The sequence below is a fragment of the Echinops telfairi genome, unplaced genomic scaffold (assembly GCF_000313985.2).
Source record: "Echinops telfairi isolate 266 unplaced genomic scaffold, ASM31398v2 ScPeMD7_7404;HRSCAF=8442, whole genome shotgun sequence".
Lineage (NCBI taxonomy): Eukaryota > Metazoa > Chordata > Mammalia > Afrosoricida > Tenrecidae > Echinops > Echinops telfairi.
Genome location: NW_022111304.1, coordinates 2,690,315 through 2,705,922, shown reverse-complemented (window position 1 = coordinate 2,705,922; position 15,608 = coordinate 2,690,315). Strand labels below are relative to the sequence as shown.

General features: G+C 47.8%; 1 protein-coding gene across 3 annotated transcripts; it reads left to right on the top strand.

Moving 5' to 3' along the window:
* Positions 1-4,498: 4,498 nt before the first annotated feature.
* Positions 4,499-14,892, top strand: PRR13 (proline rich 13). Of its 3 annotated transcripts, XM_045296356.1 has the most exons (5): positions 4,501-4,599; positions 4,781-4,811; positions 5,322-5,692; positions 11,417-11,752; positions 12,971-13,533. In XM_045296356.1, the coding sequence occupies exons 2-5, from the start codon at positions 4,793-4,795 to the stop codon at positions 13,004-13,006; spliced, it is 762 nt and encodes a 253-aa protein (XP_045152291.1). In that variant the 5' UTR covers positions 4,501-4,599; positions 4,781-4,792; the 3' UTR covers positions 13,007-13,533. The 3 variants fall into 3 exon arrangements, with proteins under 3 accessions (XP_045152290.1, XP_045152291.1, XP_004716918.1); XM_045296355.1 differs by having other exon boundaries at positions 4,499-4,599; positions 11,417-13,533; XM_004716861.2 differs by lacking the exons at positions 11,417-11,752; positions 12,971-13,533 and adding an exon at positions 14,529-14,892 and having other exon boundaries at positions 4,508-4,599.
* Positions 14,893-15,608: the final 716 nt, after the last annotated feature.

The window sequence follows — 15,608 nt, the reverse complement described above, 5'->3', positions numbered from 1 at the left end:
TTTATAAATTGTTATTTTGTCATATCTTGCCCTGTCCGACGTCTCCCTTCACCCACTTTTCTGTTGTCCGCCCCCCAGGGAGGAGGTCACCTATAGTTCGATGACGTTAGATTTTTTGGGTTTTGTTTGTTTGTTTTCAATTCGGCTTGCATATAATTGTCACTTCAAAGACATAGGAAAAGAAGTGGTGGGCCAGAGGTCCATTGCAAAAGAGAGGGACAAGTCAGGGCTGGGGACCAGAAGAGACAATGCAGAATGGCAAGTGTCCAAGTAGCACCCTATGTACATCTGTGACAAACCAAAGCAAGTCCTTGCCCGGTGAGATGGGCTGGATTTGAGTTTCCTGCAAATGAGAATGAGCACTCTTAACTGGGGTTGCAGCCAACGGACAAAACTGAAAGTTTAGCGAGGTCACTGGAGAAGGACAAGGCATGCAAGTAGTGCAGTCTTCTTTTTCCGGCGGTTCCGCTTGCGTTTCCAACTCCCGTTTCAGACTTTGCAACAGCCTAGTAGACTGGATGGGACCTGACCTTGGTAGAACTTACAGTAAGTCACGTCTCTGAGCCTCATTTTTCATTTGAACACCTCTCCTCCTGCTAAACTACCTATTCCCTAATTTTCTCCTCAACCTTTCCCTCCTGGGATGTTTGAGCTCTTGAATGTCTATGGGTATCCGTGGACATTTGCCTCCCAACCTGAAAATTCTGTGTCCAAACAAGCCTCCCACCAGTGGGACAGTCTCAATGAGCTTTTATTAAGTATTATTATTTTAGCAATTAGACGAGGTTGAAAAAGATAATGTGTCTTTTCCCCCATCCAACTTCATAGGCCCAGAAAGTTCCATCTTACGACACTGCCCTCCTCCCCACAGTTCTATCAGTGGATCCCAGGTGAAGAACTCCCGTTCACCTGTCCCTGCTCTGGTTCTGCATGGCCTTTGAAGGAGGCAGCCATTTCCCACCGGCATCATGACTGCCTTCACACCCCTGAAAAAGCCCAAAATTGTCAAAAAGAGCACCAAGAAATTAATCTGGCACCAATCAGACCGGTATGTCAAGATCAAGCACAATCGGTGGCAAGCGCAGAGGCATTGACAGCAGGGTGCGGAGAAGATTCAAGATTATCAAGAAAATAATCAAGGGCTTGGACCTCTCAGCACCCCCACTAGCACATCAGTGTATCCATCCTGTTTTTCACGACCCACCCTACTCCTTCCATCTTTTCCTCCTTCTTGACTTTCCCATGGTCCATCACCACAACCCCTACCATGTATGTCTACACCTTCAAAGACTTGCCTTTCTGGCCCCTTTGCTCTGCAAGGGGATCTCCAGTGGCCTACAAATGGGCTTTGGGTCTCCACTCCGCCCTCCTCCCATCATTCACTATGGTAAGATTTTTTGTTCTGTTGATGCCTTATACTTGATCCCTTCCACACCTCGTGATCGCCTAGGCTGGTGTGCTTCTTCCATGTGGGCTTTGTTGCTTCTTTCACATCCAGTCAATCTCTTAGCTAGTCTACTGAGAGCTTCAAAAGCCCCCAGCCTGTGGGCCCTCCTTATGCTCACCAAGACTTCCAGCCCTTTAAGCCAGCTCTCACTATCCTGTTCTTTCCCCACAAGGTAGGCAGTGATTTATAGTCAGCCAATGTGAGTCTCCTGCTCTAAACACTCGGGAGGCTTCCATTCACACCTACAATAAAATCTGAACTCTTTCCCAGGGCCAACAAGGTCCTGTGGATTAAGTTTGCCACATAGATACACCGAGGCCAGGCCAGAGAGAAAGAAAAGGCTAAGTTTATTTGGTGCTTCCCAGGAGGGATTCAAGGACTCCAGCAGGGAGTCAGGGAGTCTGTGCTACCTGCCAGGGAGGGAGAGGAGAGAAGGGAGCCCTGAACTCCCAGGCGAACTCCAAGGCCCCCATTGTGGGGACCCCAGAAGTCGCACCTATCTGTGGTGGAGAGCAAGTTTCAAGCTGGTCGGGAGGGGAGGAGGATAAAGCAATAAAGGGAGTGGGTAGAAACAGATGGGCAAATAAAGAGGATTTACAGCTGGGGGTGGGTGGGGTTCTAAATGGGTCTGTCCTTAAAAATTCACCCTGGTCTTTGGGGCTGAGGAAGCAGATGGTTCATTGATGTGCAGTCCCTGGAATTATTGGTCAGATAGGGGCAGGCAGGCCCTTCCCAACGTCCTCAGACTGGTACTTGACCCAACAAGATGAATACTAGCATTACAGACCTCCTCCTGGCTTTGATTGATTTTTGTCCACATCAATGTTTACATTACTATTGCCAATATTATTTCATATTTATATTCCATTTCTCACACCAAGATATGACTGTAACGGAGACAAGAAAGTATTATTTTCTTTACTTTAACTTTTTACTGTGAATTAATTGAGGGTTTACAGAGCTCATCAGTTTTCTATTCAACGATTCCCACACATTTTGTTTCATAACACTGATTGCAATCCCCACAATGCAATACCACTTATGGTGGCTTCTTCCTCCCTCCTGGTGTGTTTCAGTTCCTTTCCTCCTTCTGTGGTCACTACATTTTATGTCAACTTGCACTTGAGTAGGGATGGAGTCCAACCTGTCAATCAGGAACAAGGCAGGAAAGGCAGGGTGGCTACTGCATGTGGGTGGGTGTGGAGTTTCATTGAGGGGGATGAAAATAGTCTAAAATCAGATAAGAGCCACGGTTGCACACACTTCTGAATATACCAAAAACCACTTATTGTACACTTTAAATAAGTGAACTACACCTCAATATAGCTGTTTAAAAACAATAGGTAGTTTCTTTCAAATTCAATGATTTTCTAAGAAAGACACCATACACATATAAATTTCCCTGAACTTTAAAAAAAACTTTTAATCATTTTATTAGGGGCTCATACAACTCTTATCACAATCCATATATACATCAATTGTGTAAAGCACATTTGTACATTCATTGCCCTCCTGAACTTTACAAAAAGGAAAATGCTATACTTCAACTCAAGTGTTTAACACAGCTCTGATAAAGCTCTCTAATAAGGCGAAGCTAGACAAAAAGTATCTAGGAATGCTACGTACTATTTTTTGTAACTTTTTCTGAGTTTAAAATGATATCTAGGACTAGGTTCTGATTCATACAGTTTTCAATGGCTGATTATTTGGAAGTAGATTGTCAGACCTTTCTTCTGAGGTGTTTCAGGATGAACTCAATCAAACTGCTTGCTAGCCCCATCCAAGAACCCCATTTCTAGATAAAAGTTTTACAACTCTGAAAGATTTCGGTCCAAGGTAACAAAGTTGGCATAAAATGTATTCTCTTTATATTTTGTCATATGCTGCAAATTTTGGAAGTAGACTTTTCACTATGAAAGTATTTGATTTCCATTATGGTCTCTTTGACCCATGTTATTTAGAAGACAACTTTTCTCTTTAATCTCCAGATATGTTCTCATTTATATTTTGCTCTGGTGGCAGAGAATACGATGGGTCTTATACAATTTTTTCAGTCAGAACTGATCATTTTGTGTAAATGTTCTGTGTATAGTTTAAGAAGAAACTGCAGTTTTCAATATTTTAGTACATAGTCCTTTCTAAACATGTTCATTAAATCAACCGTATTCATTGTGGTGTTGCTTTTTAAAGGCCACTGTAGCAAGCCAAGAGAGGAGGGGGATGTCAAGATGTATCTGGGAGGCCAAGTGAACACGTGTTGGTGGAGTTGGTCAGGAGTGCGGGGTGGGGGAGGGGGTGCGGACGGAGAGAGAGTTCTAGGATGATTCTCATGGTTCCTGGCTCAGGCAACTGGAGAGATGGAGGAGCTGCAAATGAAATGGGAATACTGGGAGAGATTAGGAGATGTCCGTCTTTCCTCCAACATCGTTTCTTAGCGTCTTGTGGAGGATAGGCGGAGGTGGCAATAGTGGTTGGGATTCAGCAGCTCCCTGCTTGTTTGCCTTACTGCAACGGTTGGGGAGGGGGCTACTGATGGGCCGTTAACCAGATGGTCAGTATCTGGAACCCACCAGCCACTAAGCGGGAGAAAGATCAGGCTTTTTGCTCCTGTAAAGATTTACAGTCTCCCCCCTAAAAAAAATCGATTTACTATCTCAGATACCCGAAGGGCAGGTCAATTCTGTCCTAAGTGATCGCTATGAGTCAGAATTAATTCAAAAGCAAAGAGTTTGGGCGAGCTCAGAGGGCAGGGGGCGGGGCTTCTTCTCCGCACTTCGGAGACTTTGCTCAGGACTTGACTCCGCCCTTGCCCAGCCCGTTTCCCCAAGCTTCGGCCTTTCTGGGACCCTCGGCGGAAGCCCTCGCTCCGCCTCTAAAACCAGTTGCCTCCGCCCTCCGTGGGACCAGACGATGGATGAGCCTGCTGTCCAATCACAATGCCGAGTGACTGCCCCCCCACCAATGAGGCGGCCTCAGGGGCGGGGCCAGAGCGCGAGGCGCGGCTGACCAGGAAGTGGGAGGTGACGTTGGAAAGAGGGAAGTACCGGGCTCGGGCGGAAGAGGGGGTGGAGTGAAGGGAACCCCGAGCTTGGCGCTCGCTGCCCCTCTCTCCCCGCTCGTGAGGACTCGGAGGCTTCCAGCTGGGACCGGAGGTAGTGGAAGATGGAGGGGCCGTGGGAACTAGGGGTAGAAGTGCTCTGGGCCAAGGAGGGAACTCAAAGAAACGATTCGGAGGGCCCGTGGGGCGGGCGGGAGGCGGTGAGGCTGGGCCCCTTCTGTCCGTCGGGGGCAAGGAGGGGAGGCTAACGGTTTGCGTCTTTTCTTTCCCCTCAGGCTTGGGGGACCATGTGGAACGCCAATGCCGGTAGGTGTTTGGGAGATTCCCCCCCCTCCCCCCAGGAAGTTTCTCTGCCCATTCGTCCCCACTGGCCCCGCCTCGCTCACCTGCCCCAAAGCAAAGCCCCGGAGGACAGCGTTCCTTCCCTGGCGTCCTCCTTCCCGCCTCCCTTCGGTGTATCTCTCTGACTGTCCTCTCTGCGCTCACCCGTCGTCCTTCTGGTCGCTTCCCCACCCCGCCATTTTTCTTTTCAAACGAACTTTTGTGTGTGCTTTGGTGTGGATTCTGATGCAGGGCGACCCTGTGTGACAAAGTCGGCCCGCCCCATTGGGTTTTCTTGGCTCTCGTCTTTATATGGAGGCCCATTGTCTGCCTGGAGCTGCTAACCAAGCTGTGTGCAGTTGAGCACACAACCATGGCGCCACCAGGCCGCCATTCCTTTTAAGCCTCCGGTGGGAGTAAATGAGGCCGTTTCTTATTTGCTGGAGAGGTTCTGGCTGGTCCTAGCTGTAATTTATTCTCTGCTTTTTCCACCAGGGCAGCTGGGGCCAAATCCATACCCTCCCAACATCATGTACCCTGGAGGTGCCAACCCTGCCCATCCACCACCTGTGAACCCTGCCTGCCCACCAGGCCCCTTTCCCACTGCCCCTGGAGTGCCCCAGGGGAACCCAGCTGTTGCCCCTCAACCTGTACCACAACCAGGGTATCCGGGATATCAGCCCCCAGGGCTCTACCCACCTCCTGGCCCCTACCCTCCTCCATACCCACCACCTGTTCCTGGGATGCCTCCTGTGAATCCCTTGGCTCCTGGCATGGTAGGACCAGAAATGGTGAAGGACAAGAAAGTTCTGAAGAAAATGAAGAAAACCCATAAAAAGATGCAGAAGAAACAAAAGCAAGGCAAGGTCAGTGTTTGGGTGGAGCCTGGGTAGGGTGCTCTTCCCTCGCCCTAATCTATCCTCTTTCCCGCCTTCCCACCCTACCCCCACTGAGGGAGCATGCTTTTACCAAGTGGGACACAGTTACTTGGTCAAAATGTCACATACTAGAGTCAGTCCTTTGACAACACAAAGTCTTACAAGATAATGAACAGAATATTGATCCAGCCCTAATTCCTGGAGCCTCCTTCCTGTCCATCAGTGTTCTCCAGGTGGTGTGTTAATTACCTGGGCCCCTTTTCCCTACCATTCCTTCTGGAGGACTGGGAATGACTCCACCTCTGGCAGAGCCCCTGCAGGGACTTGAGAATGTTTCTTTCCAAGGCCCCAGGCCAACTGTCTCTGCTCAATTTGCAAGAGTAAGAGCAGCTCCGGGGAAGGAAGACATTACTTGGATCTTGCAGAGGCTTTGATTTGCATCATAAGGCCCCTGTTGGCAGAGGCTATTGAGTCAATAGGGACTCCCTTTGTCGACCAACCCCCTGTGGTGGAGTTGGCTGCCCTATCTCTTAGGGCTTTTTAGGGGGAGCCTGTTTGCACAGTGGGTCACTGGATCAACTGCTGACAAATGCCAGCAGTTAGAAACCACCAGCCACTCGAGGATGATGGGGCTTTCTACTTCTGCAAACAGTGACAGTCTCAGAAACTCAAAGGGGCAGCTCTACCCTGTCCTTAGAGCCTCTGAGGGCAGTGAGTGAGAAAGCTTGGATCCAGGTGGGGCTGTAGGCTATGTGTTGGCTGCTAACCGCCAGGGCTGCAGCTTGAAACCAGCAGCCAGTACTGTCCTCGCCAGCCGCCTTGAGTCAGAACCAAGTGCAGCAGGGGATTGGAGTCGCTCTTTCCCGGAACACTTCTGCAGAGCTTTTTCCTCCTGGAAGCTGCTGGGGAGGGAGGGCCCACCCACCTTCCTGTCGGCATCCGAGCACTAGACCATTGCTCCACCAGGGCACCTGCTTACGGGCTGTTTTAGGGTGCAAAAGCAATCCCAATTCACAGGAGATCATAGGGGCATCTGAGGATTCACAGCCAGGACACTAGTTAAATAACTCATGGAACAAAAGGCTGTCTCAAATTTGTAATTGGTGATAGATCAATACATCACAGGTGGGACTGCAGAAACGGGAACAGGAGCCATGATTGACCTATGTACAGTATATTAGAAGCACTTATTAAGACTGATTGCCTTGCATGTAAGGCAGTCAGGGCATGAGTGATAAGAGCGTGACTCATGAGTGTACTGCCTCCCATAAGGTGATCTTCATCAAGCACACACCCATCACACACCTAAGGAAGACTGTCCCAGAGGTAATCACTTTCTAGTGCACTCTGCCTACGAGCAAAGCTACCCACCTCCTTCGTGAATAAAACCAAACTTCCTGTTATCCAGTTAGTCATTCAGACTCATGGGAACTTTACAGGACAGGATGGAATTGCCCCCTGTGAGTTTCTGAGAGTCTCACTGTATGGGCGTCGAAAGTCCTGTCTTTCTCCCAAGGAGACTGGTGTTTACGAACAGCTGACCTTTCAGTTAGCAGCCTAACACTTAGCCACCAGGGCTTCTCCCTTGATCAATGATCAGAAGGAATTTAACGGATGCTTAGTCTATGGAGGGACTCTGCAAATGGATTTTGGGCTTTCATTGTCATCCAAATGGGGTGTCCAAAACTTAAGCTCCAATATAGGCCCATGCTGATGGTGTGTGCCTGTGAGTTGCTTCCAACTCGGCAGTCATGTAGGACAGAGCAGACCTGGTCTATGGCGTTCCCATGCAGCAAATCTTTTTCTTTAAAAAAAATTATTTTATTAGTTGTGTTGGCATATACTTCACACATTGTACAACTTAATCATTCAATCATATTAAGAAGAGTTGTGCAATCATCACCACAAGCAATTTCAGAACATTTTCTTACTCGTTGTTGTTAGCACCCCATTTCTCCCCAAGCCTCCCCTGCCATGCCCCTAAGTGATTATTCATTTTTTCCAATTCCCCAACTCCTGCTTGTAGAATTCATTGTCACTGATTACACCCTTCGTGTCTTACAGTCACTATTAACATTCATTTCCAAATTATTCTACCACCATTGACATGCTGCACATCTTTATGGGAGCCAATCACCAGGTCCTTTCTCTTAAAGAGCCTTTCACAACATTCTGGTTAGCAGCCTGTTGCTTAGCTGTAGCACTACCAGGGCTCTTCTAGGCCCATAAAAACCAAACCTGTGGACAATAAGTCCATTCTGATGCATAGAGACCATTCAGGACGGAGAGGATGCTCCATCAGAGTTCCCAGGGCTGTGATATTTGCAGAAGGAGACTGCCACATCTTTCTCCTGTAGAGTGACTGGTGGCTTCAAAGCCCTGACCTGACCTTTGGCTTCATACCTGAGTGTGCTTAACCACTGTGCTAACAGGACTCCCTCAAGGCTCACAAACAAACAAACCACTGCCATCAAGTCCCCTAAGAGTCATAGCAGCCATATCTGACAGAGGGTTTCTGGGACTATACATCCTTAGGGGAGCGGGTAGCCTCATCATTCTCGAGCAGCTGGTAGATTTGAACCTTTGACCTTATGTTTAACAGCCCAGTGCTTATCCCCCATAGCATCACCAAGGCTCAGGAAAAAAAAAGCCCAACCTACTGCCATCTTGTTGATTCTGCTTCAGTGACCTTACGAGGTAGAATAGAACTGCTCTTTTGGGTTTCCAAGACTAAAATTTCCATGGGAGCAGCAGCTGTGGGGCCCAGTCCCACAAGTGGTGCCCAAACAGGGACCTGAAGGGAAGGTCCCTTGTAAAGGAGGACCCTCACACTGCTGCGAAACCCCATTGAAGGTAGGTAGAGTAGAGTTTCGGGAATATTTTAAAAAGAGTCTGACAGTCAGTTGCTTTTACTCCCCTTACATTCCTATTGGTTAAAGGAGCATCACTCAGGGAAGAGGGCCCGAGGAATCCGAATAGCCCAGGAGGTGTTGGCACACTGTACAGATAGACAAGAACGCCCCTATATGGAATTAATAATTGAGGGGAAAGGTTTTTCAGGGCTTTACATTCCAGAGCTGATCTCACTGTCATGTGCCATCAACAATGGCCTAAATTAGATCTAGCCAAGAAAAGGCTTGATTAATACCGGGAGCACCCCCTTACCCTGGCAGTGGCTTAAGAGCCACCCACTGCTCCTGAGTTCAGCCCTGAGGGAGTAGGAAAAGTAAGCCAGGAAAGGGTGTGGCAAAGGGGAAAAATCTTAACAGTTTACAGGGCCTGAAGGGCAGTCTGGGTTGATAAAGCCTGTTGTCACTGTCACCCCATAAATCTTTGGGGAAGAAATGTGTTACAACCATGAGGAGCTTGTCTGCATATACGATACCTCCCCAAAACTCTACCACCCGGAACATAATGAAGAAAGTGGGATAGGAAGGGGGAGGTCTCCGGAGGACTGAACAAGACCCTTGCTGTGGGGTCCAGCCCCACAGTTGACTGGTCCTGCGGAGCAAGGTGCGAAATTACAGAAGAAACAGCAGCGCGCAGGGGACTGATCGCCATTCTCGGAGAAGAACCCAGGTTATTCAACAACAAGGTTTTATAGTAGGCCTGCAAGCCTCTCCTTATACATACACATTAAAGAAATGGGCAGTGCCCTCAACTTGAATAGCCCAAGCCCTCTAGGGCAGTGGTTCTCAACCTTCCTCATGCCCAGACCCTTCAATACAGTTCCTCATGTGGTGACCCCTTCCCAACCAAAAAATTATTTTTGTTGTGACTTCAAAACTGATTTTGCTAGTTATGAATCAAGTGACCCCTGTGAAAGGGCCACTCGACACCCCCCCCAAAGGGGTCGAGACCCACAGGTTGGGAACTGCTGCTCTAGGGGAATACTTACAAAGGAAGTACCAGGTATGCAAGAGACAAGAGGTGAAAATTGCTCCTTAAGAATAAGGGACAACCAAGGGCTTAAGTGGAGAGCAAATGTTTTGAGAATGATGAGGGCAATGAATGTACAAATGTGCTTTACACAATTGATGCGTGTATGGATCGTGATAAGAGTTGTATGAGCCCCTAATGAAATGATTTAAAATAAAAAAAGGACAAGCGGACAGTGTAAGATATGAAATTATTAATCTATCAAGGGTTCATGAGGGTGGGGGAAGGAGGGGGAAAATGAGCTGATAGCTAAGGGCTGAAGTGCTGGGAGCAGGCCACTTAAACATTCTTCCAGATCCTCAGCTTCCCACGCTTTTCCACAGAGGCCCCTCTACACATAACTGTTTTGGTTTAGGCTAGTCACATTTTTAACGGGGGCTGCTGCTGTAAAGCCTGTTCCCATTAAATATCTTGGAAGCCCACTGACTGAGTAGAACAGCGGTCCCTTCATTAATAAAAATTGCAGGCGTTGCACGGATTAGTTTAGGAACAACTGGAAGAAGGCTATGGGAACCCTTCCTCCTTGTTTTCCTCACCAAGTCTGACTCTGAAGGAATGGCCTTTGGTGGTCATTGACCTAAAAGATTGTTTTTACACCATTCCCTGGATCCGTTTCTACCTTGAAAAGTTTGCTTTCACAATTTGGGAAAAAGCAAGCCCCAACTAAGGTGTCAGATGAAGTCTTGGCCCAAGGTATGATTCGACAGCGCCACCATGTGTCAGTTCTTTGTAGGACAAGTTTTAGAGCGAGTCAGAAAGCTTTTTCTTAAATAGCACCCTATAGTGGAATGCTGTAACAAACTTAGACTCACAGCAGTGAGTCTGTCTCTTCGATAGGATTAGAAATTGCCCCAGATAAGATCCAGACAATCAGGCCTTTTACATATGGAGGAACAGAAGTGGATCAGACCACCATTAGGCCACAGAAACTTGACATTTGAAAGGATCACCCAGAAACGCTGAATTATTTAAAAAAATTAGGAGACCTCAGTTGTGTGCGGCCTTTGGTAGATATTCCTACAGTTTATACAACACCTGTTTCACACATTAAAGGGGGATCCCCAACTGAATAGCCCTAGAGTTCACCCCCGAAGCTCCCCTAGAATTACAGTTGGTGGAAGAATGCACCAGCCCGGGAAGACTTATTGGATTGATCCCGCTGAGAACATTTTCCTTGTCATTTTTCACACAACGATTACCCCCACGGCTGCCCTAGCCCAAGAGGAAGAGCCTCTCTAGTGACTGCATCCAGGCAGTACATGCCCCAAGCCATTTGGCCTTCCTGGGAACAAATAGCTCAACTGATTGCCACAGGTTGATGCCGCTGTCAACAACTGAGTGGGTATGATCTAACAATTACGTTACCTTTTACCTTGGTAAGATAAAAACTTCTGGAATTTTCTGCAGATTTTCAAATAGCATTGGCTGATTTTTATGGGTTATTAGGTTGTCATTACCCTCGGGGGAAACCCTGGGAGTCCCTGAAATGAACTTCATGGGTCCTTAACAAAATTGCTTCCCTCTAAGCCGCTCCAGGGACCCCCTATGGATTTTGCAGACAGTTCTGACAACAGGCGGACACGTGCTTCTTTTAGTCTTGTTAATGATATTTTGTCTCTCTACCAAAAGCCTCTGGCACGTCTAGAGCTGGGCGCCGTTTCCCCCTTCACAGGAAAACTGATCCCAAGAAGATCTGGTGGAAGGAGGACAATGGCGCTTGGGAACCCGGGTCGCTAATGGGCCAGGGTCGGGGCTATGCTTGTGTCTCCACAGGAGACAGAGGACACGGAGGACGAGGTCATCTTGGAAGAGTCTGACCCCAGCCCTGTGGTGAAAGAGACGCAAGGGGAGGAGGAGGAAAAGAAGGAGCCACCTGGTCCTGTGGTCGTTGATTCCGCTCCCACCATGGACATGATAGCTGCATCCTTAAGAAAGACATCTCGCAAAAAGGAAAGAAGGGCCCGACATCCACCACCTGTCCCTCCTTCATGGGGGCAGGTGAAACTGCTGACCCAGCGGGCCGAAAAAGTGTTAGCCAACACTGGCAAGCCAGTGACCCCAGAAAACTTGTTTCTGGCCATAGTTGCCGTTGTTACTGCAGCTTCTGGGGTAGGTGCCCACCACACATATTGGACCTGTATTTTTCCACTCGCTCCTGTTAGAAATTGTCGCATGGACCCCACCCAGCCCCTATCATATTTGTAAACGATTCTGTGTGGACCCCAGGTCCTTGCGGAAACGGGTTAGCTAGGCACCCACAGGGAGAGGGACAGTGTTGTAATTTCACTCTACATTTGGCGGTATTGCCGTTATGTGTGAGTGCCAGCTCCAGGTGCTCGAAACCAAACTGGGAGCTTGGGAGTAACTGGCTGGGAATCGAGAACGACCACGGGTTTTATATGATAGCGGGACGTGGAAATCCAGTCACCACAGGAGGAGGGCAGGGGCAGGAAGAAACCTGTGCAGTTATGAGTCATCAAAGCCACTGGGCTCAAGTGCCATGGGCTGTGCAGGAAAGTGTCCATAAGTGACACTTCACTATCATTGACTGGGGGCCCCATGGGATGTTTTTAACCAGTTTTGAAGAATTCAATTCTCCCCCATGCGACTATCAAACTTCTTTATGGTGTTAATGCCACCTGTCCACAGCTGATGGTATGGCATGAGGGAGGCCTTGTGCCTCCTTGTCCCTGCTTATGAACATCTAGGGTGGGACTTAGGGAAAACATCTCCAGCCACAAAACCTATGGCAGGAGATGCAGGGGATTTGCAGCCAGTCTAGTTCCACCTATCATTCTAGTAGCCACACCTTGTGTGTAACCCTTTCTGAAGACCGAATTCTCATTTTGAAAAGCTGACTGGGGCCATGAGTTCTAGTGCAGATAGGAAGGCAGTCCAGAAACCTGTCCTGTTGCAGATAGTATACGAAATGTTTTTTAAAAAAGACCTCACTGGTTTGTAGGGATGGTAACTGCTGCCATCCTGGGACTGGGACGGCACAGCCATTGCTACCGCTGTTGTTGGAGGGGCACTATAGGAGTTCATCAAAATAACATTTTGTGTAGAAATAGCAAGCTGATTCCCATCAGCTTTGGGCCACTCAGGCAAATGTGGACTACGGATTAAATGGGAACATCTCCTTAGATATTGAACAACGGAAGAGATTTCCAGTGCCTTTAGAAATGGATTAAAAACATCGCCTGGCACTGGCATGGTTCAGCAGTTGGTGGTCTCCAGGGACTTGACCCTCGGGCCAGGGTCCAGAGGTTTACGCATGGGGTGGGTTCTGGTTTGGCTGTGTCACTTACTGTAGTTTTATCTTTGCAGCAATCTGGTATTACTAAAGAAGGTGCCAACGGATAGAGCAGTCCTGTCGCACCTGTAGCCCATAAAACAGCTGAAGGGGGACGTGTGGGGAACTGAGGACCTGCAAGGAAGTACACAGGGCCTGCCTCCAGCACTCGTGACCACGGGGCTCGGCATGCCAGCCCTAGTGAGAGGCATGCCTCCACAGTCCGAGACATGGAAAGCACTTCAATGTACAGATGTTTCTCCACCATACATCTACCCCCCCAGAAATGCTAACACAAAGCTGTCTCCTACAGGTGCCTGGCTCCTCCCTCCCCACATATACAGCTAAGAGATGCTCATCTCTAAGAGCAGTCATTCTCTTTGTCCCTTATTCTTAAGGAGCAATTCACACCTCTTATCTCGTGCATGCGTGGTACTCCCTTTGAAGTGTTCCTGTTGAGGGTTTGGGTTTTTCGAGGTGAGCACATTGCCCATTTGAATGATGTGTATGTATAACAAGAGGCTTGCAGGCCCCACATACTATAAATACCTGTTGTTGAATAAACTCTGGACTCTTGTCCCACTTCTCTCTTCTCAAATGAGATCAATCGCTTGCGTTCTGCTGTCCGTCTGCTTTTTCTGTTTAATTGCGCATGTTGCTCCACAGGCCCGGTCAACTGTGGGGCTCGACCCCACCCACAGACGCATCTTTCTCCTGTTGAATAAATGATGAGTTCAAACCACTGTCCTTAAGGTTAGCAGCTCAATGTGTAAGTAACCCACTGTACTACCAGGACTCCTGTTAAGGACTTAAATCTGAGTCTTTGGTGAAAGTCTATAGATTGAAAGGTAAAATTGAACGCGGAACAAAGTTAACTTTGGGACTGGAGGATTTTAATGGTACTTGTTGGGATGAAGGTGCCCTGGTAGTGGGGTGCTTACACGATGGACTGCTAACCATCAAGGTCTCCTTGGGAGAAGGTTGAGGCTTTCTACACCTGTAGAGTTAACAGTCTTAGAAACACAAGGACAGTTGTACCCTGTCCTATAGGTTTGTGATGAGTCTGGGGTGACTTGACAGTTGGGGTTTTTTTTTTTTGTCTTTATTGCTGGGATTATGCATATAGAGAACCATGAAGAGAAACACCACCCCCCTCCAACCTCCCCCCACCTCATTTTCTCCCACTGGTGCTTAAGAAATAGTACATTCTGGTATGTTTTTTTTTTTCATTCTGGTGTTTATACTCACTTAGATTCATAGCCATTAGGGACTTTTCATGCAGTTAATCAAACATTTATGAGGTGGCAGTGTTTCTTAATACTGTACTGGTTAGTGCCTATAACTTACCCTTGCCTTGGCCTTGACTCTGGTAAAGAGCTCTAAATGCAATACTGTGCAATGGTTTAATCCATTCTTGTATGCTTGTAGCTGAAAGAAATCCTTTTGCTGTTTCAAGGTCAGTCTGGTTCAAAACGCCTGCCTTTCTTGGGGACAGAAGGGGTAGTTGGGTGGAGGGATGGGACATCAAAGAAAGGCCCCTGGAGGGATAAAGGATTCTGTGGTGCTGATCCTCTCTCCCCTTTCCCCCTGCAGCATTCCTCCTCCTCCTCCTCTTCCAGCAGTGACTCTGACTGAATGCAGGGCTTGCACCCTTCCCTCAAGTCTCAGCAGTCCTACTCCCATGATGCTTCAGCTTCCATGTGGTACTGAGGGAAGTTAGCCCCTGTGCCTCCTGCCTGAACCGCCACCCGCTGCGAAGCCCTACCAGCTATGGGAAGTGGGAAGAGAATCGCCATGGATGGCATGCTTTGTTTTGCTTCCTGGGTAGATTTCTCCCACCCCACCCCCCATGAGATTTTTCCAGGGAAATTGATTTTTGAAGATGGTGAGCCCTTTCACCTAAATGCTGAAGACAAATTTAAGATCTGCAAAGTGATTAAAAAAATAATGAAGCTTTGTTTTGTAATAGTATTGTTTGGGGTGTCTTGGAAATTGAATTATATAAATACGTACTGCACGTCTTAAGAAATAATGATGGCATACTTTAGCGGTTCAGTGGCAAAAACATCTCCCAGCCCAGTCTTTTAGCACTAACCACAAAGGATTCTGGGAAATGGAGTCCATTTGGTTTGTGAACTCTGCCTACTTTTTGGACCCTGCCCTCTATAGCTCAGTGTGGTATCTTGGGTCCGACTCTCATTCTCTAGTTTCTAGTCCAAATAAAGCTGTTTTTCCTGGGCCCTGTTCACCTGTGCCGTTATACTGGTTGGGCATAGCACATTCTACTAGTTATGCTAGCTTTTAAGAGTATACCAGTTTTATAGTCATGAACTGTCTGCTTCAAAGAGCCTTCAAAGTTGATTCAGGCTTAAAGGAGCAGGCTCTGTGTACTGCGTCTGATGAGTGGACAGGGCCCTTGAGCATATCCTTATAACAGATCCTCAACCTTGGCTGCCTACCAGCAATCAGGAGTAATTTGAGGCTGAAGTCCAAATCTATTGAATAAAACTGGATGGAGCACTACACATCAGTAGTTTAAGGAACTGTGTGGATGAATTTGTTCTCAAAGCTATGTCCAATAGAGGGAATTGACAGCTAACAGAAATTAGTAAAGATTAAAAACACAGGAAAACAAAACCCACTGCTACAGAGGTGATTCCAATTCATTAGTGA